This window comes from Oryctolagus cuniculus, chromosome 11, assembly GCF_051225735.1.
Source record: "Oryctolagus cuniculus isolate XC-2025 breed Fujian yellow rabbit chromosome 11, ASM5122573v1, whole genome shotgun sequence".
NCBI lineage: Eukaryota > Metazoa > Chordata > Mammalia > Lagomorpha > Leporidae > Oryctolagus > Oryctolagus cuniculus.
The window spans coordinates 120,039,018-120,065,106 of record NC_142877.1 but is presented as its reverse complement, the minus strand read 5'-3'; the positions used below and the strand labels follow the sequence as shown (position 1 = coordinate 120,065,106).

Sequence of the window (26,089 nt, the reverse complement as noted above, 5' to 3'; positions counted from 1 at the left end):
TCCTTCGAGGCTCATCTCGCGATTTCTACGAAGCGCGTTTTGGCGAAAGACCCCGCTGGCGCCTGGGGGGCCTCTCCCGGCAGGACCTGGGGCCGGCTGTCGGCTTCGCTTTCCGGTTTCGCGTTTCTTTTGGAAGTTGATTTGCATGTTAAGATATTAAATCTTTCTCTTCTGTGTCTTCCTCTAATGTGTGTGCAGTGTTTTTCTGTAGTAGCCACGTCGGCTTAAATACGGGTAGGACAGCAGAGGGGCGGCCTCGCGAGCGCAGCTGTTTGCCCCAAAGGTCCCTCGTGCTTTTTGTTTTTTTTAAGATTTATTTATTTATTTGAAAGGCAGAGTTACAGAGAGGCAGAGAGAAAGAGAGAGGTCTTCCATCCGCTGGTTCACTCCCCAATTGGCTGCAATGGCCGAGCTGTGCCGATCTGAAGCCAGGAGCTTCCTCCAGGTCTCCCACTCGGGTGTAGGGGCCCAAGGACTTGCGCCACCTTCCACTGCCTTCCCAGGCCATAGCAGAGAGCGGATCAGAAGTACAGCAGCCAGGACTCGAACCGGCGCCCCTATGGGATGCTGGCACTGCAGGCGGTGGCTTTACCCACCACGCCACAGCGCCACTTCCTTCTCACGTGTTTCTTGGCACCATCATACAAGCCAGCTTTCTGAGGTGGCCCAGGCCCGGGGGTTGACGGAGACCACACTGTGCTCTCGGCCGTCAGCCGCAAGAGGTCCGGGTGGGGCCGTCACAGGAGCTGCTTGGGCTCCCGTGTGAGGCAGACGCCCGTTCATTCAGTTCGGTCGGTCAGATCACCCAGGGTTTTCCTGGAGAACCCCGACAAAATGCCTGAATGGAGGCCGGGAGTGCCGAGTGCCAGCTCTGGGCAAGCTCTGGCGAGCTTAGCTGGTCTAGGAAGCTGAGCTGTCGGAAAAGGCGGGAGTCCACGTGCGGGCGCCGAGCGCGGCCCCGTGTCCTGCCTGGCCCTTGCAGCGCCTGCTCTCCGACGTCCCCGTGGGTGCAAGCAGCCTCCGGTCAGCTTTCACACAGCAGTCGGCCAGCACACGTTCACCACGGTGACGGCCTGGGCCGTGGACGCTGTAGAAGTCACCAGAAAGACTGACACGCACACGCACGTGCGAACACCGCCTCTGGGAAGTGGGCACTGCCCCACAAACACCAGGCCGGGATTCTGCCGCGCACCCGGGGCAGCTGGCGCCGGAGGGTGCTGAGCGGGGAGGCGGGGTGGCAGGCAGCCCTGGCTGTCCAGAGTGGAAGGACACAGTAGGTCACCGTTAGCTTGGAGGCTGCCGGCCACGTCCTGCGTCCCCTCCCTGGCGCCCCACCATGCCATGCCCAAGCTTGGCCGTGCTGCCTGGGGCTCTCCTGGGAGGAGACAGGCTCTGTTAGAGTGTGATCCGGGCAACCCCAGCGCTCAGCGTGTGCACGCGTGTAGGCCGGGAAGCGTCCCTGAGGAAGGGGATGGTGTGTGAGCCGGCGGGGCCACCAGGGACTCCGCTCTCAGCTGTGCGGATGAGGGGCCTCACCTTGCAATTTGACCAGTAAAACAAGTAGGCTGCTCGGTCTGAAACAGCCATGGTTTCCAGGGAAACTCAAAACGATTTTGCTTGGAAGATTTTAGCCAACCCTGGAGCCAGCTCAGCTCAACTAACACGGGGGCGCGGCCGCCTTGGTGCAGCCCCGAGACTGCCGAGCTGTCCCGCTGTGGAGCCAGGGTCACCACGCGCCTGCCGGCGGCTGCGGCTGAGCTGAGACCGGCAGCCCAGGTGGCCTCCAAGGGGGACCTGCGTGGCGCCGACAGCCACTGAAACGCGTTGCCAATGCAGTGTGTGCTGTCCGAAAGGAGCCGCTGGGCCACACCCACGGCTGTCGGGGGAGCCGGGGCCTGCATCCTGCCAAGTCCAGGGCTGACGTCTCGGTCCGGCTCACGAAAAACGGAACCAGATGTGGCACTGGCGTGCGAAGTGCAGGGAAAACGCGTGCTAGGAAAAACCGCGGCCTCTGCATTTTTTTGCACCAGAATAAAACCTCTTCAATTTTCCGTTAATTTTTTACGTCCCCTCATGGTGTAGGTGTGGCTGTTCCCACTGGATGTCGCTGGGTAACTCACACCCAAACGCTTGACAATCCGACCCACATCGTCCCATCCAACCTGGCAGTGCTCTGGTGGGGATTTCCCGTCACCTGTGAAGACCCGAGCCTACCCCCCCCCCCCCGCCCAGCTCAGCGCACACACGAGCGCCCAGCGCGGCCTCACAGGCTCCGCCTATTCACACCGCGTGGATCGGCACACTTCCTCCCCGGGGCGTTCGGAGCCCCAACAAACTGAGATGCCGCCCCCACGGTTCAAGTACGTCAGCTTCAGAAAACTTTCCTATCTAAAATAAGCAGACACTTTATCCATCGGACCGCTAGGAGTTACACTCGTGGCTGCGTCACGTGGCCAGGCCCGCCCCCGCCGTGGTGGCTCCGGGTGGGCTCCTGGCTCACCCGGTCCTGCAGGACGACCCGCCGCTGCGCCAAGTTCCCGCGTCCACCAAGACTCGGGGCTGGGATGAGCACTGAGTCTGCAAAGCCCAAGGGCGTCGCGTTCCCGCCCGGACGCCTCTGAAATGAGGGACCACGGACAGATGCCAAGGCAGGTGCACGCACACACACACACACACACTGCACACACACACGGGCAGGCACACTGCGCACACGCATGCACACACACTGAACACACGCATACACACTGTGCAGGTACACACACATGGGCACACACTGCGCACATGCATACACACACTGCACGCACACACGCATACACACTGTGCACACACACACACACCGTGCACACACACTGTACACACATACACACTTCACGTTTAAAACCAGACTGAAAAGATTCTCATTTTGAACTTGAATAAAAGGAGAAACATCAGGGCTGTTTTTCCCTCTCTACCCCAGAATGGGTAGAACTTTTTGGCATGCAGCGTATAAAAAATGATTTAGAACTGAAACTCCGGAAGCGAATCAGCCCGTGGACCGCGGATCGCGGGCCTGCGCCTCGTTGCAGCTTGGTTCCCGGGGACGGCACGGGGCACCATGGCCTGCGCACTGGGCATGCGCAGAGGGATGAGCCGGCCGCATCCGTCCACGAGGGCCATGGGGCCACTCGGCATCAGTCAAGCTGCGACTTGATTTAAAGTTAAAACAGGCCTCGCTTCAGGCCACACATGACACCATTTACAGTTTTCTAAACGTGAAGTTCCAGCTCACGTGGGACGTGTCACGATCTAACTCCTAACGCTGTTAGAAAGAAACCGGACTAAGATGACCACTAAGATGACCCTGCTCAGTCAGCCGCGACCACACGGGGACAACAGCGGCCAGGGCCTCCCCAAGCAACACGGCTGTCGGACTCGACCACACCCACGCCGTGGCTCTCCCACGCTAACAACGGAAGCGGAAACCACGTTCCTAAAGCCTGAGAGTGGCTGTAAGAACGTCACGTTTGAGCTACGGCACCCACGTCCCTTCTCCTTGTGACTGTCACCGTGGCAGCGACAGTCTTAGCAGCCAACTGCTGGAACGTCAGACGCCATGCGCCACACCCCTCACCGATACCACCTGTCCCCACCTGCTCCTGCAGGCGCCCTCAGTTCCCACGCTGCGGGGGCCTGGCTGCCGCCTGGCACGGGGAGGGGTTCTTTACGCTGCTCCCCTTACCTAAGATTCGGTTTCACCCACTGTGAACAAGGCAGGGCCACTGTGGTTTTCAAACACTCAGCACCATCAGTCCTGAAGGCCAGCCACCCTGCCACTTTGCCCCGGGGCGCACGATGGCGCACGCGCCCTGAGTCGGGCCACGTTCTCACTGGAATCTCGACTAGGACAGAGCACAAGAACCCACGGCCAGTCAACAGCATTCGGCTGTAAAACCACTCCTCCTCCATACCAGAGACCGCGTCTCACAATCACCGCACCCGTGGCCACGCCAGGCCACGCCATGCACTGGGGCCCACGGTGTAAGGTGGTTCCAGGACCCCGCCTCCCGCAGAGCCAGGTGGACAATTAAGCACGAAGTGGCCTGCTGTGTGTGCAGCGTGCTCCGGGACGCGCCGGCCGGTGACAGCCGGCTCTGGACAGGGCCCGGTTCCCGATGGACACGGTGGTGTCTCAGGGAACGAAAGGGACGCTTGAGACAAGTGTCTACCAGGCCACCCACAGCTGAGGGCGGGACACGCACAGCCCGCGGCCCCTCCGCCCCGCCCCCAGGGCAGCCACCCTGCCGGCCCCGGAGCTGCCCCAGCCCTGCGGCCACCGCCTGTCCGCGTCCCCGCCGATGTCCCCACTTCTTCTCCGGGGCTTACTGTCCAGTCCAGAAAGCAGCAAGCCACCAAAGCTGTGCTCTTAAAACCTTTCCTGGCAACCCCCTCCACCCTCGTGGTCTGCAGGATGAAGTCCAGCACCTCGCAAAGTGAAACCACACAGCCACCGTCCACAGCCACTCCGTCCGCACCAGAAGAACGAGCGGTTCCCGAGGCCCACGGCCAGCGCCTGCGAACCAACCCTAGGTGGTGACGCTCCTGCTGGAGGCGGGCGTGGGCACCCGTGTTCTGGCTGAACGACAGCTGACCAGGCACAGGGCCCGCCCGCGCACGGCACGGCACGGCTCCCTCGGGAAGCGGCCGGCCCTGCCGAGCGCCCACCGGGAAAAGCTCTCGGGAGCGCATCGATACCCTGATTCCAGTCCGTAAGAAATCACTTATGGATAGTTTAATAACAGACGAACATTTAAAAATCTTCCCCAAAACGTCACTCAAGCGGGCTTTACGCAGTGGTTCTCGGGGGGAGAACACGGTTTGACACTGAACGTTCCAAGGTTTATTGGCTTATCAATCCTCTCACGCGGTCTGAAGTGATGGCTACTGTGAGGAGCGGAGCAGGCGGCGCCGGGGGCGGGGCGGCCGGGCTCAGGCGTCCTTCTTCTCCAGCAGAAGCCGGTGCAGTTCGTCGGCGTCCTCGCTCGTCTTCACCCGGATCAGCATGGTGGCCGGCGTGCTGGCGCTCTTCGCGTCCAGGGGCGGGTTGGGGATGCAGACGATCAGCACGTTGTTTTTCCCGGTCCGGCTGCAGGGCATGTTGGGTGGAACCAGCACATTCAGCAGTATGTTGCCTGCAGAGACGACAACGCGCATCAAAACGGCACCGGCACAGCGGGAGCAGGTCCTCAGCGGGCCACCCGGCTCCTGCTGCCACCTCGGCACACCTAGGCGCGGAGCCTCCGGAGTCTCCACACCAGGCCCTGGGCTTCCAGGGCACAGATGGCGGCTGCGGCGGCCAGAGCCCTGGGGGAGCGGCCTCCTGCGACCCCTCCCTCACTGCGCGCCTGCGGCAGAGCACAGGGTCGCGGGCCGGCACCTCCGTCCTGGGGCCCAGCACGGCTCACAAGGCCGCAGGGAGATCACCGGTGCCACTGCCCACAGGCCAAGCGCACGGGAGCTAAGAATGCGCCCTCCCCCGGGTGTCTTCGGGCACACGGAGGAGTCCGCTACCCTGCTGACTTCACCTCCAGCCTGCGGCGCCGCCCCCAGCACTTCCTCTCTGGGGACGGTTTCCAGGGTCACACGCCGGGCAGGGAGGGGTGGACAGCCATGTGCCAGTGACCACTAGCCATTTAAAAAGGACTCCCGTCAATGGTTCACTCCTCTTGGTGTGCATTAAACCCCTGACCTACTCTGCCAGCTCACGTTTAACAAAAGGGGACTGAGAGTTGTCCTGGAGACAGCAAGGATGACCTTGGCCTCGACGACCGCTCAACACAGCCGTGAGTGCACCGGGCCCGTCCTCGCACACCCACCTAGGTTGGTGTCGGCCCGCACCAGCAGCTGTGTCTTCTGATTGGCTGTGGGCTTCAGATGCAGCGTGCCCACACCCTTCTCCTTAAACTCATTGTCTTTCTTGTAAAATAGTTTACACCTGTGGAGAAAGAGCGTCGGCGTGAGGAGCCACTCAGCACCAAAGCACGTCACACGGTCCTGCAGCGGCCACCAGGCGCTCCTGGGGACACGCTGGGGACACGCTGGAACGTTCCAGAATGACTGGCTCTGGGACGAAGCGAGAAGCCCTGGCCAGGTGTTGCACAGCCTCTCCCATCCTCTCAGAGCGGAGCCCACAAAGCTCCCGCAAGGACGTCTTAAAACCATCCTCCCTCCAGCACGCCCGGGCACAGCCAGACGCGGCACGCCTCCCCGCTGCTGCTCTGGCCCTGGTGAGCTGGAACAGGCGCTCTGTGCGCCTCTCCCCCAGCCCACTGTCGTCCCTCCGTGGAACTTCCTAATTCCCAAGGCACCTTCAGTGCTGATGTCCCCTCATGCTGACAGGGTCCCGTGAGCCAGAGCCGTCAAGTGGCTCCGAGCACCCACAGCATTTCCTTGGGGTGTAATTCACAAAAACACCAGATGCTCCTCTGATTGATGCTAATTAGAAAAAATCAGTCACTCCTTCATGTCATCTCTATCATCAAACTTTTTTTTTTTTTTGACAGTGAGAGACAGAAAGGTCTTCCTTCCGTTGCTTCACTCCCCAGATGGCTGCAACAGTCGGAGCTGTGCTGATCTGGAGCCAGGAGCTCCTTCTGGGTCTCCCATGTGGGTGCAGGGCCCAAGGACTTGGGCCACCCTCTAGTGCTTTCCCAGGCCACAAGCAGAGAGCTGGATCAGAAGTGGAGCAGCCGGGACTAGAACTGGCGCCCGTATGGATGCTGACAATGCCAAGCAGCGACTTCACCTGCTATGCCAGAACGTCGGCCCCGATACATTAAAACAACAACAGTGGTCTGGGCTAATTTCCTCTGTGGAGATGAGGTCATTCAACTTTCTTTCAGGGATTCTTCTGAGACCAGCAGCTCTCCACAGCGCAGCAGAGGATGGCTCAAGTGCTTGGGCCCCTGCTCCCATGTGGGAGACCCGGATGGGGCTCTCAGCTCCTGGCTTCAGCCTGGCCCAGTCCCTGCCGCTGCAGCCATTGGGGAGTGACCCAGCAGGCTTAAGAATCCTGTCTCTCTCTCTCTCTAACTCTGCCTTTCAAAAGTGAAAAATAAGTCTTATAAAACCAAATCTTGAAACCGCTAACAGGTGATTTTCTTTGTGGGGGTAGTGGGGGGAGGAGGACAGGATGAGATAAAATGAGGCTGAGGGGAAGACCACACCCCCTCGAGCAGGAAACGGCCAGCTGTGCCCAGCACCTTTCTGACCTGGTGTGTGTCAATGACAGGCCAGGAACTGCCGCACAGCGGGCCCCGGGACAGAGGGGACCCCGCTACCCATGCTTTGGTCCAGTGGCCCGCCCGTCTCTGCAAACATCCCCCGGAGCTCCTGGTGGTCTGGTTGTCACTTACTTTTTGGAGTAAAAGGCATCTTCCTCCTTTACTTCAGTAACTACTACTTTGGGCGGCTCATCATTCTCTTCTTCATCTCCTTTTTTGAAAACAATGCAAGCTCGGTGAGAGTCACAGCAACAACTTGAGAAAGTGACAGACCCTTGTCACCCACCACCCCAACCTCAGTCTGGAACATTCCAGCCTGAAGATGCACACCCGATTTGGGCTGCAGGCACTGGACATTATTTTGTGAAAAATAAAAATGACTTAACATGGAAACATCTTTGTGCATTCTAAAATAACTTTCAATTTGTAGAGATACTAGAACAGGCACCAGTACTGTGGTGCAGCGGGTAGTTACTGCCTGTGACGCTGCCATCCCATACAGGCATGGTTTGAATCCCAGGTGCCCCACTTCTATGTACCCTTTTTTTTTTTTTTGACAGGCAGAGTGGACAGTGAGAGAGAGAGAAAGGTCTTCCTTCCGTTGGTTCACCAGCCTGGCCCAGCCCTGGCTGTTGCAGTCACCTGGAGGCTGACCCAGCAGATGGAAGATCCTTCTCTAACCCTGGTGAGAGGAAGGAGAGAGACAGAGGGAAGAAACAACGCTCATGCTTCTGACGCTGATGGAAGAACTCGATGCTCAATTATGTGCGTTCCAGTTACCCACTGGAGAAGTAACTGAGTCTCCGATGGCCTGCCAACGCCTCCAAACGCTCCCATGGCTGTATCTCATCATGCTGAGGAATGGCCACTATCAGCAACGGCCAAAGACGGGGCACGTTTCCCACAGGGCAAACTGGCAAGAGCACCGTTCCAGAGCCAAGTGCGAGCAGCTTCAGCTTTGTGTGGACGGACAAGGCCCACTGCTCTGGCCCCACGCTGCCGGCCCTGACCAAGCTGGCAGCACCTTCACTCACCGCAGGCAGCCACGGGGGCGCTACGATATCAAAATAAACACAAACAGGAAGCATCCTCTTGAAGAGAAAGCCAAGTGCACCCTGGGATTCAGATTCTGAGGTGCTGCTCCAGGGCCGGAGCTCTCAGCTCCCCAGGCCTCTGGAGTGAGTGCTCCAGGCCGGCCCCAGCATGGGTGTGACAACCGAGAGGTGAGAGGTGAGAGGTGTGTGTGTGTGTGTGTGTGTGTGTGTGTGTCCCTGACTGGCAGAGGACCAAAGTCCACTTCCATCTGTGTAGCAGGGCAGAGAGCAAACACAGGAGAGACCCTTACTCTGTCCTTGCCGTGAGGACCCTTGGCTGAGGACACACTTGCAACTTTTCCTTAAGGCTTATTTACTTATTTCAAAGGCACAATTACAGAGAGAAAGACTGCGCCTCCATCCACTGGTTCACTCTCCAAATGGCCACAAAAGCCACGGCTGGGCCAGGCTGAGGCTAGAGCACAGGTTCAGCAGGGTCTCCGACATGGGTGCAGAGACCCGAGCACCTACCCTCCACTGCTCTGCCAGGAGCATTAGCAGGGAGCTGGACTGGAAGTGGAGCAGCCGGGACTCAAACCAGTGCCCACGTGGGATGCTGGGGTAACAGATGGAGGCCACAGCGCCAGCCCTAAGTCAGTAACTCGAGAGGTTTACTTTCAGTTTCTTAGATGTGGGGTGTCTCCCCAGACATTTGTCCACACGACCAAGCCATGGTATTATGACCTAGCCCAACTTTTTCAGAGTTAAGAACACAGGGAGTGGAGGCGCTGGGACTAAGGTCCAGCCTTCTGCCTGGCGTGGAGCTCAGACGCTACAGAGTGGACAGTCACACAGACACCATCAAGACCCGTCTGGGAAGGTGGGCTCCGTTCAGACCTGTAGGAGACACACTCCTCGTCTGCTCTCTATGGCATGGAAAAGCCTATCTTGTTAATTTACAGTGGAGAGCTATTCTGCCATGTGACTCTGTCCACAAGCACATCTCCTGAACACAAATCAATGCAATGGGTATCTGATGCTTTTCCATAAAATACAATTTTCAAAAACCGTTAATTCACTTTATAATAATCAAACCTACAGGGCTGGCACTGTGGTGTACTGGGTAAAGCTGCCGCCTGCAATGCCAGCATCCCATTGGGTGCCAGTTCAAGTCCCGGCTGCTCCACTTCTGATCCAGCTCTCTGCTATGGCCTGGGAAAGCAGTGGAAGATGGCCCAAGTGCTTGGGCCCCTGCACCCACGTGGGAGACCCGGAAGGAGCTCCTGGCTGGCTCCTGGCTTCGGATCAGCGCAGCTCCGGCCTTCGTAGCCAACTGGGGAGTGAACCAGCGGACGGAAGAGCTCTCTCTCTCTCTGCCTCTCCTTTCTCTGTGTAACTCTTTCAAATAAATAAATAAATAAATCTTAAAAAAAAAAAGCTACATGTCTGGTACTTTTCAAAGTCATTTTTAAGCCTTCTGACGTTACAAAACAGGGCTTCCTCCACTGTATGAATAAGGGAACGGAGGCTGAGCACACGGAGCTCAGTCACCACAGGGGCCAGACAACCCAGTCAAGTCTGGGCTTTTCCTGCAGAACAGAGAGACTCAGACATAAACCTCGGGTGACACTCTGTGTTTACCTTTGCTTTCATTACTGCCACCTTCTGCTTGGCTCTCTAACGTTTTAGTGGAAAATGGTGAAGCAGCTGGTTTACTCTGGGTACCATCTTTGCTGAACAAACTGGAGTTTCCAGGGGAAAATGAAAATCCAGTCAGGGGACCAGAGCTCAAGGAGCCCAAAACAGAGCTATCAACTTTCTTGCCAAAACTAAACGAGGCACTTGTCGCTGCCAGTGGCGTCTCCACCTTCTTCTCAGACGTGACCTCCGTCTTCTTGTCAGACGAATCCTCAATTTTGTTGCCAGGAAACAAAAATGTGGATTCTTGCCCTGCGTTTGTTGAATCAAACAGGGAAGGAGGCTGCGTTTCAGCCGACATTCTGTTCATTTCATTTTCGGAATTACTACCGCCACGCTGCTGTTCAATATTTGCTAAGTATTTCTCGTAGTCTTTGAAGATGGGGCTCAGGTCACAGAGCGGGTTTGTGTTCACGTGCTTCACTATCCAATCCCGAACGGAGCAGTTGAGGGCCGCCAGCTGCTTGTGGTACGCGCTCGCCGCGAGGCCGGAGGGCAGCTGCGGGCTGTCGCCATTCGTTTTGGGATTTGCGATCTTCTTATCCAGCAAGGCAGTAGGGCCATTTGCAGTCACAGAACCTACGGAAATTAAAGTTTGAAGAATTTATTTTGAAGGGATTTAATTAAACCATCTGGACTTTATGCTATGCTGTCTTCCTACTTTCTATTTTTGTCAATTTTTGCAATAATGCAAGAAATACATGTTCAAAAAGCAGCAGTATGAACTGATGGTCATAAAGCAAACCACTTTACGGCAGCACGGCATCCACTGCACGGCAGAATGATGCCTCTTGGTTGTAACGATCTTCTCCTCCAACAAGCAGACCTAGTCTCAAGCCACTGTTAGAACAGCATAAAATACAAGCTCTAAAAGTTGTTGAGACACACTAAGGCAGCATTTATACATTAATTATATATTAACATATTAACAGAAAATGCTGTTTCAAAATCACACTAAACATGCTGCTTAAATCTAACGGTACACTGCTCGGAATACAACTAACCTGAATTCGGCCAGTCAGGATCCCTGTAACATTTAACCTACGACGCGCATTCTCTGCTGCTAACCCCGAGAGACCTCAACTAACTTCCTCACAACAGGATGGGGCGGAGGGCGTCGGCACGGCCGCCACGCGCCCCGGGGACTCCTGCATCTCGTACCGCAGTGCCTGGTTGAGCCCCAGCTCTCCACCTGCTGACCCAGCTTCCTGGAGGCAGAGGCTGACGGCCCGAGTTCTTCGGTCACCTACCACCCATGCAGGAGACTGGCTTTGGCCTGGCCCATCTCCAGCTGTCGCAAGCATTTGGGGAATGAACCAGCTGATGGAAGATCTCTTTCAAGTTAATAAATAAATCTTAGAAAAAAAAAATTTTTTTTTGACAGGCAGAGTGGACAGTGAGAAAGAGAGACAGAGAGAAAGGTCTTCCTTTTGCCGCTGGTTCACCTCCAATGGCCGCCACAGCTGGCGCGCTGCGGCCGGCGCACCGCGCTGATCCGAAGGCAGGAGCCAGGTGCTTCTCCTGGTCTCCCGTGGGGTGCAGGGCCCAAGCACTTGGGCCATCCTCCACTGCCCTCCCGGGCCACAGCAGAGAGCTGGCCTGGAAGAGGGGCAACCGGGACAGAATCCGGCGCCCCGACCGGGACTAGAACCCGGTGTGCCGGTGCCGCAGGTGGAGGATTAGCCTAGTGAGCCACAGCGCCGGCCTTAGAAAAATTTTAAACAGGGCCGGCATCCCGAATCAGAACGCAGACTTGAGTTCTGTTGCTCTGCTTCTGACCCACACCCTGTTAATGCACCTGGGAAAGCAGCAGAAGGCCCCAGTGCGGGGGTCCCTGCCATCCACGTGGGAGACCTGGTTCCAGCCTGGTCCAGCCCTTTGGGAGTGAAGCAGAGGACAGAAGACTCTCGCTGACTCCCCCTCTTACTCTGCGTTCCAAACAAATTAAACCAATCTTTGAAATAAAAGCCTGTGTTCTAGCCACATAACTCTAAGTAGCCAATATCCCCTGAGCTGTATCCCTTTCATTATTACTGTTTTTGCTTAGTCTCAGGACCAGAGTAAGTCCAAGAAAAAAACGTGCATGCAAAGTTGTTTCCAGAGACCAAATTTACAGACACGGCTGGGACAGGGCTGTCTACTTACCAAAGATCGCCTTGGGCTCTGCTGTCTTGGTGCCGGTGAGCGGAGGGGCACTTGTGCTGTTTCCATTGGACAGTCCTTCTAGGGGCTTCCCTCCAGGGCCTCCACCAAAGCCAGAAAACCCTCCTCCTCCAGAAGGCACCACCAAGCCTTTAAATCCTTTAAAGGCCCCTCCAGCATCTGGCTGGAATGGGAAGGGGAGCACACGTCAGCAAGTCTACACCATCACCCAATGAGTGACACTATTCCCCTGGCTAAACAGGATTTAGACTGAGTATGTGTCCTGCATTAGAAGGGTACCTTCTGGCACAAGCAGCCACAAGAAATGAGACACAAAGATTTTATTTTTATTTCTGTAACAGCTAGGGAAAACACTCAGAATTTATGGATACAGGCACTCTTAAAAACCCATTACCTGTGCATATCTAAGACATAGGAGATAAGAGACTAACATAAAGAGTCAAGCACACACCACCCAGATCAGTAACTGAGAACACTCGACACAGCTCAGCCCCTAATGGGAAACCTCTCATGGGCGCAGCAGACTGCCTAATGAGATCCGATACTCCACCATCCACGTTGCCTTCCAGTGGGACCACACACGCCACCATCCACCCCACCATCCGCCTCCCAGTGAGACCACACACCCCACCACCCACCCCACCATCGCCTCCCAGTGAGACCACACACCCCACCACCCACCCCACCATCCGCCTCCCAGTGAGACCACGCACGCCACCATCTATCCCACCATCTGCCTCCCAGTGAGACCACACACCCCACCATCCGCCTCCCAGTGAGACCACACACCCCACCATCAGCCTCCCAGTGAGACCACGCACGCCACCACCCACCCCACCATCCGCCTCCCAGTGAGACCACACACCCCACCACCCACCCCACCATGCGCCTCCCAGTGAGACCGCACACCCCACCATCCGCCTCCCAGTGAGACCACACACCCCACCATCCGCCTCCCAGTGAGACCGCACACCCCACCACCCACCCCACCATCCGCCTCCCATCCGCCTCCCAGTGAGACCGCACACCCCACCACCCACCCCACCATCCGCCTCCCAGTGAGACCACACACCCCACCACCCACCCCACCATCGCCTCCCAGTGAGACCGCACACCCCACCACCCACCCCACCATCCGCCTCCCAGTGAGACCACACACCCCGCCATCCATCCTCCGTGTCTCCCGATGACACTGCACACTCTGCCTTCCACCGCATCTCCTAAGAATGTCAGTGGCTTTCAGTCCACGCCAACTCCACCACGCTCAAATCTCAGATCTAATTCCTGCTAACTGGGCGAGCCAGGGAAACGTCACTCTCCCTCTTGCTGGTCTTTCTGGTAGGTTTCCTACTGCACTAGGCTTGCTCACACCTCCAACCCGACATGTTCTGGGAACGTCTGTGGTTACGCATGAAGTTCGAGCTGCTGCCGCTCAGGACTCTCTGGAGCAGGCTCCTCAGGTTACAGTGCTCATGGACGCACAATTCTTGTAAAATCTTTTCTTCATTCAAAGTAGTACTTACACCACAGAAGATACTCTGCCTCAAGCCAAACACCTGAGAGAGTTCACAAATCCCAAGTTCCCACACAAATGAACTACAACCATGACCTCACCAAAATTCAGTTAAACTGGAACCTCTTCCTAGAGCCAGTCTAAATATTATTAAGTGCCTTTCCAAACACACACAACTTTCAGTGACATCTACAGAATTTCAGACGTTCATTCAAAATTGAAACTCTTGGGGCCGGTGTCTTGGTGCGGAGGGTAAAGTTGCCACCTGCAACACCAGCACCCTGTATGGGCGCCATTCAAGTCCCAGATGCTTCACTCCCCAAACAGCACCCTGCTAATGCCCAGAGTCTAGACCTGCCACCCTGGGGGAGACCTGGAAGAAGCTCTTGGCTTAGGCATGGTCCAGCACCGGCCACTGCAGCCATCTGGGAGTGAACCAGTGGATGGAAGATCTCTGAATTTCAAACAAATCTTTTAAAAAACAAATCTATACACTATTGATTTCTATCATTTTTAAAAAGGTTTGTTTATTTATTTGAAAGTCATAGTTACACAGAGAGAGGAGAGGTAGAGAGAGAGGTCTTCCATCTGGCTCACTCCCCAACTGGCTGCAACGGCCAGAGCTGTGCCGATCCAAAGCCAGGAGCCAGGAACTTCTTGCGGGTCTCCCACGCAGGTGCAGGGGCCCAAGCACTTGGGCCATCTTCTACTGCTTTCACAGGCCACAGCAGAGAGCTGGATTGGAAGTGGAGCAGCCGGGACTGGAACCGGCGCCCATATGGGATGCCAGTGCTTCAGGCCAGGGTGTTACCACTGCGCCACGGCGCCGGCCCCTGATTTCTATCATTTTAAAGAACGATTCGTGGACAGGCTGTCAAATGCAGCAGCCGAGGCCGCGCTGTGGCGTAGCAGGTAAAGCTGGCTGCTCCGGCAGCACTGGCGTCCTCTATGGGTGCCAGCTCGAGTCCCGGCTGCTCCACTTTCGATCCAGGTTCCTGTTAAATGTGCCCTGGGAAAGCAGCAGAAGACAACCCAAATACTTAGGCCCCTGCACCCATGTGGGAGACCCGAAGAAGCTCCTGGCTTCAGCCTGGCTCAGCCCTGGCTGTTGCAGCCCTTTAGGGGAGTGAACAAGCAGATGGGAAATTCTCTCTCTCTCTCTCCCTCTAACTTTGCCTTTCAAATAAGTAAAAAAAAATTTTTTTTTTTTTTGACAGGCAGAGTGGACAGTGAGAGAGACAGAGAAAAAGGTCTTCCTTTTCCGTTGGTTCACCCCCCAAGTGGCTGCTACGGCCAGTGCACTGCGCCGATCCGAAGCCAGGAGCCAGGTGCTTCCTCCTGGTCTCCCTTGCGGGTGCAGGGCCCAAGCACTTGGGCCATCCTCCACTGCCTTCCCGGGCCACAGCAGAGAGCTGGACTAGAAGAGGAGCAACCAGGACAGAATCCAGCGACCCAACTGGGACTAGAACCCGGGGTGCCAGCGCCACAGGTGGAGGATTAGCCTATTGAGCCGCGGCATCGGCCATAAATAAATCTTAAAAAAAAAAAAATTGCTACTAGTAAACTGGCTCTAGAACCCCAAAATTCACAAGACTTCAGAAGGGGCCGGGACTGTGGCACAGCGGGTTAAAGTTGCGGCCTGCAATGCCAGCATCCCATATGGGTGCCGGTTTGAGTCCCAGCTGCTCCACTTCTGATCCAGCTCTCTGCTATAGCCTGGGAAAGCAGTGGAAGATGGCCCAAGTGCCTGGGCCCCTGCACCCACGTGGGAGACCTGGAAGATAAACTACTGGCTTTGGATAGGCTCAGCTCCAGCTATTGCGGCCATTTGGGGAGTGAACCAGCAGATGGAAGACCTCTCTCTCTCTCTAATTCTATCAAATAAGTAAAAATAAATCTTTAAAAAATAGAAAAATACTGTGAATGTGTATTTATTTCTCTTCATTAATAAACCTCCAGTGCCAAGCAGATCTGGTGAGTGAGCAAACAAATCCACTATTTGGGAAAAGTCACATTTTCCCATTTAAGTAAATGGCATGACGTTTAATTTTTCTTATTCTTTTTTTTTAAATTTATTTATTTTTTTTTACTTGTAAGTCACAGTTATGCAGAGAGAGAGGTCTTCCATCTGCTGGTTCACTCCCCAGATGGCTGCAACAGCCAGAGCTGCGCCGATCCAAAGCCAGAGCCAGGAGCTTCCTCTGGGTCTCCCACGTGGGTGCAGGGGCCCAAGCACTTCGGCCGTCTTCTGTTGCTTTCCCAGGCCACAGCAGGGAGCTGGATGGGAAGTGAAGTAGCTGGGATTCAAACTGGTGCCCATATGGGATGCTGCACTGCAGGTGTAGGCTTAACCCGCTGCGCCACAGTGCCGGCCCCTTAATTTTTCTTACATGTAAGTTCAGATGAGACTTGAGGCTGAAAGTAAGAGCTGACCTCACATGCGGATCTCAACCAGGCACGTGTTTCCCGCCCCCTGCAGTCCAAGGGCTCCTGCCTCCTCCTGCACTCAGCTCAGCTTCAGACTGCGCTCTCTGGGTCTCTCCGTGACCAACTCGCCTCTGGACCTGCCTTCCCTTGGCTCGTCTGCTCATACTCCGGCCACTGCTTCTCCCTCCTGACCACAGGCTCCTCCCCCGCACTGCCAAGGCTTTAACCCCGTTCAGGGACAGCTCCCACAGCTCCACACTGACACTCACCAACCAGTCATCAGAAAAACAAAGGAATTAAAAAAAAAAACCCAAAATCGGACTTCGAGACCCCTGCCGTACACTGCTGCGGTGACTCTGGTTAGCAAAGGCACTGGGACTTGAAAACTGTGAGGAGTTCAGTGTGTGAGGTCACACATGTTAACCAGCTCAACTCAGCCACCCCGCAACACACACTACTTTAAAATGTCATGTTGCACATCACACATACACACAATTTTTATGTAAAAAATAAAGAATATTTAGCCAAACCAACACCACCATTTTGCTTCAACAAAACATATATTAACACCGAACAATATGGAGACAGCACGGCCCTGTGAGGACCACCAGGATGCGTGAGGTCCTCATCTCTAGGCTGGTCCTGAGAAAAGCACACACGGTCACTTCACTCAGGACAGGCTGGCTCCTTGCCTCTCAGCAGTGCTGCCCCAGCCGACCGGAGGGCACGGCTCCAGAAAACAATGCAGCCCCACAGCGGGGGTGGCCAAGGCCCACGGAATCACGCGGTCTGGCCCCGCCGAGGCAGCCCCAGGCAGGACTGGAAATCCACTCCAGAGCAGGGGAAGCTTCAGCTGCTGATTCTGTGTGGCCGCAATGACGTTACAAATATCCAACAGGCCCCGGCAGAAGAGAGGTTCCCCACGCGGCTTAAAGCACGCGCTGACGCAGACAGCAGGTGCACGTATTGTATTAGCCATGACATCCCAAACACAGGAAAACGCCTGCAGGGAACCACTTGAGAACTGATTTGCTACATGACTGCGTATCTCTGCCCCAAATCACATAGCAAATATATGCTCCGAGAAATTTAAATGTATTTTTGCAGCATGAATTGTTATCTCATTAACATCGTAAATGCCATCATTTGAGTGATCTGCTAGTTAATTCTAGTGTGAATTTCCTGATTGCCTCCCCATATCCCCACTTACCCACTCTCCTCCCCTTTGCACCTTTTTAAAGCTTTGAAAAAAAATCAAAACTTCATTCTTAATTAAAAAAAAATGAAAGAAACACTGAACCCTGCAGAATGTGTGCTCAACAAAGTTGACTACGAAGCTGCCAGCCAGGATACTCCAGCAGCTTCCCCTGCCTGACAAGACACGAGGCCCCCAGGGCCACATTCACAAGTCGGAGGGGAAGAGATCTTGGTGGGGACTGATGAATGCTGACCACCTGACTACAGCTCATCTGCTTCTGAGCACAGAAAGGAAACACCACTGTACACCGCACAGTACAATCACTGAGGACGACATGCACACATGTGTACACACACACACACACACAGCACCGCGTATGCTGGACACCGGACGCGCCAGGGAGTGCACTCAGATGTTCTGACCCCTACCTGACACCAGGTCTCCTGCCTTTTGTATTGCTCTACCCGTTTGCCTCTTCATATCTGATTCGTCTACACTAATCCCACTTCCTCAAATCATCAGCTGTTTCTGGGTTTCCATGATCCACACAGGAGTTAACTACTCCGAAAGCCCTCGGGGCCGTGACTGCTGCCTGGGTGGCAGTGCCCTGGACTCAGCAACCACGCTAGTGTTAACAGCAGAAGCTGCGAGAAAGCACTCACTTCAAATCCAACATTTCTACGCTTTGCTTTCTTTATGGCTCTGTTCTTCAAGACTTCCTCACTGGCCACTGAGAACGTCCCCACCTGTAAGAAGGCACAAATTAAGCACTGGAAAGATAAAGCCAAGATTAAATGCTGAACCAAAAAGCAAACATCTAATTATTATTTGTTGGGTTTTAAAATATCGTCAACACTGCAAACAAAAACCGTGGGGAAAGCTCACAGGGCAGTGTGGGGCACTGCGGCTACTCGGCTGCTCGGGACGCCTGCGCCATGTCAGAGCTCCAGTTCAAGTCCCAGCTGCTCCACTTCTGATCCAGATTCCTGCGAATGCCCCTGAGAAGGTAGCGGATGATGGCTCAAGGACTTGGGTCCCTGCCACCCGTTTGGGAGACTGGGATGGAGTTCCTGGCTCTGGGCTCTGCCTGGCCATTTCCAGCTGTTGCAGCCCCGAGGAGAGTAAACCAGTGGAGGGAAGATTTGTCTCCCCCTCTCCCTGTGTTATGCTGCCTTTCAAAAAAATAAAAAATAAAAAAAAAAGCTTAACTATATTATCTTGTAGATTCTCATTCTAGTTAGGCAATCATGACTCTTCCAGATTCTGCTAACCCAGCCTTCAACCCCACTCCAGATGAGCACCACACAGAAGGTTGGAAAAGCTACAGGCAGTAAAAACTTAGGTACAAAAATGTTCATGACCAGTCCTACAACTATCTTGTGCATATTCTGAGGCATTAATGAAGTTGACAGAAAACTTGGCTGTAGGAAGCGCAGGCTGTTACCTGACACTGGAAGGTGCTGGAAGACCACCAGCAGTTGACCACGTAAACTGACACTCAGATGCCTGGATCTACTTTCACTACTACACTGTCAAAAATAACGTATGTTTTTAAAAGACTGCATTTACTTATTTGAAAGGCGTACTTACAGAGAAAGAGGGAGAACAGAGAGATCCCCCACCCACTGGTTCACTCCCTAAATGCCCCCAAAAGCCAGGACTAGGTCAGCCCAAAGCTAGGAGCCTGCAACTCCAGCCAGGACTCCCACATGGGACGCAGGGGCCCGAGCATTTGGGCCATTTTCCGCTGCTTTCCCAGGCGCATCAGCAGGGAACGAGATCAGAAGTGAAGCAGTCAGGACTCAAACCAGCGTTCACATGGACTGGTGTAGCAGGTGGCGGCTTAACCCGCTGCACCACAACGGCGGCCCCAAAAATAACTTTTGTATGTAACACACACGTTGTTTTTTAAGAGGGCTGCCCAACTTACCAGTTGTCCCAAAGGCCATAAGGCACTTACACCTCTAAGTGACCTGTGTGGAAAACCACTACTCTTCCACAGTACGCTAAAAGCACTGGGGTCTATGATCAGAAATTAGCTGAAAAGGGTTGGAGTTACTTCAATCCTTCTTTTATCCTGTAAAGTTGAAACAAAATTATGCCCTGTACAAAAATTCTCACCTATTGCTATTCAGGTCATGTTGAACTTAAAGGGACCCCTACACCCACAAATGAACCCATCTCACAATTGCCCCAAGTTAAAAATCACCCTTCCACACACTCATTTCACTAGAACCTGTTCATTCCTGACCATCGCCACATCACAGCAAAGCACTATGGGAGTCTAGCTCTTACTCTCGTATGTGTGCTTCACACTAGGATAAATTCTGTCCCTATTAGCACAGCTACCGGGGAGTCTCTTAAGAGCTACTGTAAGGGGAGATCTAAGAGACGGTGACGGTGTGTGGCTTTCCTGGAGTGCTGTGCTGAACTCATGACTGCATCACCGGGACACTGGTCCTTTAGGGGAACCATTTTTTACCTCTTCAGCTTCATCCTCTTGATCCCAATTCCTGTCTGTCAATTCCTTCTCGGCAATTCTTTTGGCCATTTTTTGGATCCTAAATTATAGAAAAGAGAAGTAAAAAGTTCACTTTTCTAAACCAGACAAAACTCCTACAAAATTTTTAAAATGGGCTGATACAAAATGAGAGAAGCATCACCAACGCTGGTGTACAAAGCTTTACCGAGAACCACGCAACACTGTAGGGCTGTGTCACAAACCCAGCAACGGATCAGTCCCAGAGCCGGCGGGAGGTTCCTAGGTCTTGGCACTCTATCTGAACACCACCACACCACCTCTGTCCAGAAGAACTGAAGTGGAACGCTGGCTGATTTTCTAAAATCTGGACTCTAGCCCTCTGTACTACACTTGTACAAAGACAACCAGTAAGTCCTTAACTTATTCCATGCAAACCACACTTTGTCTTGCCATAAGACATATTCTTTTAAAGATGACCCATTAACGTTTATCCTCAATTAAGAATTTTAATAATGCATTGGAAATGCCCCCATAACACACATCCTTTTCTTCAGGGATGATTGATAGAAACAAGTATTTCCCAAGATAGATCACTTAATTGCCCTCAAGTGCACACAGTGAAGACGCCATTTACAAGTATGATGGATGTGTTAGCATTCCGAGAGCTTCAACAGCCATCAGATGACTCTAAAATGTCCACGGGAGGGGCTGCCACTGTGGCGCAGCAGGTCACGCTGCTGCCTGCGGCACCAGCACCGCGCAGGAGCGCCAGCTCAGTCCTGCTGCTCCACTTCCAATCCAGCTCCCGCTACAGCTGTGTCCCTGCAGTCCAGAGGGGAGAGCGGAACGGAGTTCCGGGCTCCTGGCTTTGGCCGGGCTCAGCCCTGGCCGCTGTGGCCACTTGGAGAGTGAGCCAGCAGATGAAGCTTTGATGTTAGGGAACGGGGCAGTATCATCTCCACAGTGGATTCAAGCACCTGTCCACAGAGGTGTCTACATCCATCCCCTAAAGTCTGCAATTTATTGCCTACTCCTAGTACCAAGTTCTTTATTAAACAACCAAAACTACCATTAAAAAAAGTGAGTTTTAAGCATTACGCAGGCTTTTTCACAAACTCACCACAAAATATTCTTTTCCATTTCCTCTGTCCTGGGCCCCTGCCAGGGCTCCTTAAACCGCTGACTCCTTCCTGGCCGGCTCTCCCCACTGGCGTCTGCCCTCGACATCACAACCCACCAAACTTATGTAACACGACCTGTTCTGGAGAGCGAACTCCAGCCGACGACAGTCCAAAGCCCTCCAAAACCTCATCCCGCAGAGCCACCACGGGGCTCTCAGCTCTCAGTGTACCCTGAGAATCTTTGCCATTTCTTTCTGTAATAACTTCTGACGGGCCGGCACTGTGGCATAGCAGGTTAAGCCTCCCCGTGGTGCCGGCATCCCACAGGGGGCACTGGTTGGTGCCCTGGCTGCTCCTCTTCTGATCCAGCTCTCTGCTTATGGCCTGGGAAAGCAGTGGAAGATGGCCCAAGTGCTTGGGGCCCTGCACCAGCGTGGGAGACCTGGAGGAAGCGCCTGGCTTCAGATAGGCCCAGTGCCAGCAGCTGTGGCCACGTAGAGTTAACCAGCAGATGGAAGATCTCTCGTTCTATATCTGTTTGTAACCCTCCCAAATAAATAAATCTTAAAAAAAAAATTTGACTACAGAATAAATGATTCTAAAATATACAGGGGATGTAATAAATTCACTTTCCAGCCAGTACCTAGGAATTCTTTTTAATGCCACCCTAAAAACACATGGTCAAGTTCTGCTGTTCATGCTTGTCACACAAACAAAAACAAATGCAGCAGCAGACATAATTCCTTGCTGACCTGTTCCGAGACACAGGTCTACTTAAGCAAGCACTCTCCTGGCCATTAACCAAGACCTCCACCAGAGGGCAGGAGAGGGAGAAGCTGGAAGGGTCGGTCCCGCTTGCTATTACGGTTAGCGCGGCAGGCAGAAGGGGGTCGAGCTGAGAGCGCTGACAAAGCAGAACTTTTCCCTTCCACCTGGGACCCACAACGCGTCCGAACATAATCGCGATCAATGCAGCTGCTTCCATTTTCTAAAATATCTGTCAAGCCGTGGATCGCTGATGCGTTCCAAATGCCCAGACCGGCCCGGCCCACAGCAGGCACTATCTCGGCTGCTCAATCAGTGACCTGGACTAAGACCTATTTCAGAAACACCGCAAGGGGCCGGCAGGTAAAACCGCAGCCTGCAGGGTCGGCACCCCACCTGGGCGCCGGTTTGAGCACCGCTGCTCCTCTTCCCATCCAGCTCCCTGCTCCGGTCTGGGACAGCAGTGGAGGATGGCCCAAGTGCCTGGGCCCCTGCACCCGCGTGGGGGACCCGGAAGAGGCTCCTGACTCCTGGCTCCAGCTTAGCTCCTGCCACTCTCTGTAACTACTTCAGTTAAATAAAAATAAATCTTTGGAAAGAAAAAAAACACTACAAGGTGCTGGCATTCCACTTCTGTTTTCCAGCTGTGAGGCCTGGGCGTGGGAATTTTTGACTCAGGTTCTTTACCTGATCAAATTAACAGGAAGTTATGAGGGATGGATGAGATGAAAGAAAAAGCTTAGTTAGAAAAGCTCCTGGAGCCAGGGAAGAGCTCGTACTTGTAAGGACAAAGCGTGGGGGCCGGCGCCCGGCACAGCAGGTGGAGCCGGCTCCCTGCTAGCACCCGGGTGCTGGGCCCCTGCACCCACGTGGGAGACCCGGAAGAAGCTGCTGGCTCAGGACCGCCCAGCTCTGGCCTCTGGGGCCATCTGGGACGTGAACCGGAGATGGAAGATCGCTGTCTCTCCCCCTCTCTTTAACTCTGGCTTCCAAGTAAAAATAATCTTAACCCGAATTTTGCTTCCCAGCCTGACGCTTTTGGGTGACGCAGCCGGAAGAAGCGGGCAATCCCGCAACAGGCCTGCACACCAGGTGCCTTCCGGCCACCGCTATTTTTTGGTTTCAAAAACGTTTGCCCAGGTACGACAGACTCCGAGACATGAAGCCGCGTCCACGGTAACTGGGAAAAGTCCTGTGGTCGCCCCTCCCGGAGCAGCCCTGCCCGTGGAGCCGGGCTCGCGAGGTGCCCGCAGCGTGGACAGGCGGCCCGGCAGGGACAGAGGTGCCGGGCAGAACCCAGACTCGGAACCGCCTCCCCGCGGAAGTCCGGCCCGGGCACGCAGCCCACAGCAGCAAAGGATGGGGCTGGAACACCCGGGACCCCGGCCCTCAGCGGGAGGGGGACGGCGAGGCCCCGCGCCCGAGCCCACCGCGCAGCCCCGGCCCGCTCCGCCTGCCCACCGGCGTCCTCCTACCTCCGCGGGGACCCCGCGCCCCAAGCCCACCGCGCAGCCCCGGCCCGCTCCGCCTGCCCACCGGCGCTCTCCTACCTCCGCGGGGACCCCGCGCCCCAAGCCCACCGCGCAGCCCCGGCCCGCTCCGCCTGCCCACCGGCGCCCTCCTACCTCCGCGGGGGCCGCGGGGATCCCGCGCCCGAGCCCAGCGCGCAGCCCCGGCGCCCCCGAGCCGGCCCTGCGCCCCAAGCCCACCGCGCAGCCGGCGCCCTCCTACCTCCGCCGGGGCCCGCGCCCGAGCCCACCCCGCAGCCCCGCGCCCGAGCCCACCGGCGCCCTCCTGCCTCCGCCGGGGCCCGCTCCGCCTGCCCACCCCGCAGCCGGCCCTGCGCCCCGAGCCCACCCCGCAGCCCCGCGCCCGAGCCCACCCCGCAGCCGGCCCTGCGCCCCGAGCCCACCGCGCAGCCCCGCGCCCGAGCCCACCCCGCAGCCGGCCCTGCGCCCCGAGCCCACCCCGCAGCCGGCCCTGCGCCCCGAGCCCACCCCGCAGCCCCGCGCCCGAGCCCACCCCGCAGCCGGCCCTGCGCCCCGAGCCCACCGCGCAGCCCCGCGCCCCGAGCCCACCGCGCAGCCGGCCCCGCGCCCGAGCCCACCCCGCAGCCGGCCCCGCGCCCGAGCCCACCCCGCAGCCGGCCCTGCGCCCCGAGCCCACCGCGCAGCCCCGCGCCCCGAGCCCACCCCGCAGCTGGCGCCCTCCTGCCTCCTGCCTCCGCGGGGGCCGCGCCCGGGCGGGCCGCACTCACGCCGGGCGCGGGCGCCGGCCCCGAGAGGCGGCTTCACAAACAGCCCCGGCCGCGTCGCCGCTGCCACCCGCCCCTCCCTGCGCGGCTGCCGCCCGACGCCCCCTCCTCAGGCCGCCCCGCGGCCCCCCGCCCCCGCTCCGCACCTCGCCGGCGGCCGCCGCGGCTCCCGCTGGGTCGTGGGCGCGGCGCGGAGCGGGGCCGAGGTCGCGGTCGCTGCGCCCGGTCGCTTCCGGTGCGCTGGGAGCCTCGGAGGACTTCGTGGTCAGCAAGCCGGCAGCCCAACACCATGTCCCCCGGGGGCCTCGCCTCTCCGCGCTCCGCAGCGAGGGGACAGCCGTCTCTTCAGCCCGAGACCGCCGGGATCACAGCCCCCAACGCGCCCCGGGACGCCATCTTGTAACTCGAATCTACCCCTCAAAACCAATTCGAAAAAAATGAAAGAAACGCCCGCGTCCGGCTAGTGCGCAAGCGCACGGGCGCCTCCGCCAACAGTTCCTCCTTCGCCGGCCTGCGGTTGGGGGGTTGGGGCGCCGCAGGGCGCATGCGCACAGCTCCCTGGAAACCGTCCGCCGGAGGAACGCGCCCGCCCCACGCATGCGCGCCGCCTCAGCCGCGGAACCCGCGCCCGCGTCCTCGGGTCACGTGTCGCCCGGCGCTTGAGGCCGGCTGGCCTGACGCGCTCGCTGCTGAGGTGCCGGCCGGGCTGGCGCTTCCGGAGTGGCTCGAGAGCGCGTGGTCAGTCACTGGCGGGAGCGAGGCCCGTGGAGCTCCCGCGTGGGGCGCGGGGAGCCGGCCGCGGCCACTTCACGGCTGGCGCGGGCCTGGGGCTTCGTACCCCCGCCTGCGGCGCCCTCCGTGGTGGGGCGGCCCGGGGGCGTTGGGTCGGGGGGTGAGCTTGCGGGGCGGCGCGGCCGTTGTCGGCCCCCGCCCTCGGCAGGAAGGCCGTCTGGGATCAGGCCCGCGTCAAGATTCGTTTATTTTAAAGAGTGACGCCCAGAGAGGTCTTCGTCCGCCGGGTCACTCCGCAGGTGGCCGCAGCGGCCGGAGCTGAGCCGATCCGGGGCCAGGAGCTTCTTCGGGGTCTCCCCGGGGTGGGGGGGTGGGCAGGGGTCCGAGGACTCGGGCCGTGGCAGAGCACTGGATCGGCAGAGGAGCGGCCGGGACTCGAGCCGGTGCCCATGTGGGATGCCGGCGGGTTAACCCACGGCACTACGCCCCCCCCCCCTTTTTTTTTGCTAACAGAATTCACAGGGCAGACCCTTCAGGATGTTGTAGAACCCATCGCAGCCATCCCCCTGTGGTGGCTGAGCGGGGCGGAGCCCAGGGCTCGTCCCAGCCCGGCGTCGCCTTGCGCGCGCTGCGTGAACGACGCTGAGTGCCCGCTGTTGGAAGCTGCACGGGGCGCCGCAGAGCCACGGCTGTGCCCTCGCCTCGCGGTCCTCCACCTGGTCCTCCACCTCAGTGCCTGTCAGCAGCCCTCGTCGCACCTCCGCCCCACGCCCGGCCTCCCTCCTGCTTCTCTACGTCCTCATCCTCGCCCCGTCTGGTAGCCATCCCGCTTTCTTCCTGTATTTCAGCCACTAGGATCCCTAGAACTGCCCTTAGTGGGCAGTAGGCACTCACCTGTCCACCACACGGGTCAACCCTTCTCTTCATTGAGACAAACGTCGCATTCCAAGTTCCTTTCTAACGAGTGACTTGTGGATCTTTGTTTGATTCTGTGTGAGGCTCAATCATCCCAGCTGTTTTTAGTGCTTGCTTACAAATTGGATGATGATTTTCAACTTAAATAGATGTAATCACTAGTCAGCTTGCTTTATGGTCTCTAGGTTGTTACCCATGTAAGAGACAGCTAACAGTAAGGGTGTTTTTTTTTTAAGGTTTATTTATTTGAAAGGCAGAGCTACACACAGAGAGAGAGAGGTCTTCCATCTGCTGGTTCACTCCCCAAATGGCTGCAACGGCTGGAGTTGAGCCGATCTGAAGCCAGGAGCTTCTTCCAGGTCTCCCACGCAGGTGCAAGGGCCCAGGCACTTGGGCCGTCCTCTACTGCTCTTCCAGGCCATGGCAGAGAGCTGGATCGGAAGTGGCACAGCCAGGACTCTAACCGGCACCCATTTGGATGCCAGCACTACAGGCGGTGGCTTTACACCACAGCGATGGCCTTGTACA

General features: G+C 56.6%; 1 protein-coding gene and 1 long non-coding RNA gene across 7 annotated transcripts in view; one reads left to right on the top strand and one right to left on the bottom strand.

Moving 5' to 3' along the window:
- Positions 1-4,753: 4,753 nt before the first annotated feature.
- NUP50 (nucleoporin 50) lies at positions 4,754-24,333 on the bottom strand. Of its 3 annotated transcripts, none has more exons than XM_051840572.3 (8): positions 24,061-24,333; positions 19,775-19,853; positions 17,955-18,038; positions 12,137-12,317; positions 9,935-10,570; positions 7,392-7,470; positions 5,853-5,971; positions 4,754-5,168 (listed from the first exon to the last, which is right to left on the bottom strand). In XM_051840572.3, the coding sequence occupies exons 2-8, from the start codon at positions 19,841-19,843 to the stop codon at positions 4,966-4,968; spliced, it is 1,371 nt and encodes a 456-aa protein (XP_051696532.1). In that variant the 5' UTR covers positions 19,844-19,853; positions 24,061-24,333; the 3' UTR covers positions 4,754-4,965. The 3 variants fall into 3 exon arrangements, with proteins under 3 accessions (XP_051696532.1, XP_089163852.1, XP_089163853.1); XM_089307726.1 differs by lacking the exon at positions 24,061-24,333 and adding an exon at positions 23,918-23,980; XM_089307727.1 differs by lacking the exon at positions 24,061-24,333 and adding an exon at positions 22,440-22,510.
- Positions 24,334-24,488: 155 nt separating this feature from the next.
- Positions 24,489-26,089, top strand: part of LOC149123654 (uncharacterized) — a 56,400-nt gene continuing 54,799 nt past the window's right edge. For 3 of the 4 annotated variants that reach the window (XR_016216386.1, XR_016216385.1, XR_016216384.1), the window contains exons 1-2: positions 24,489-24,652; positions 25,798-26,089. This is a non-coding gene — a long non-coding RNA (uncharacterized LOC149123654). Of the gene's footprint in view, positions 24,653-25,159; positions 25,725-25,797 lie in introns of those variants that run through there. The other variant, XR_016216383.1, reaches the window with a different exon arrangement.

Bases quoted from the DNA above. Each gene is read 5' to 3' on its own strand.
- NUP50 (XM_051840572.3), bottom strand. From the start codon at position 19,843: ATGGCCAAAAGAATTGCCGAGAAGGAATTGACAGACAGGAATTGGGAT. The intron at 18,039-19,774 runs GTAAAAAATGGT...GCCTTCTTACAG, and splicing joins AAGAGGATGAAGCTGAAGAG to GTGGGGACGTTCTCAGTGGC. The intron at 7,471-9,934 runs GTAAACACAGAG...TTTTCAAAAAAG, and splicing joins TGGCAGTAATGAAAGCAAAG to GAGATGAAGAAGAGAATGAT.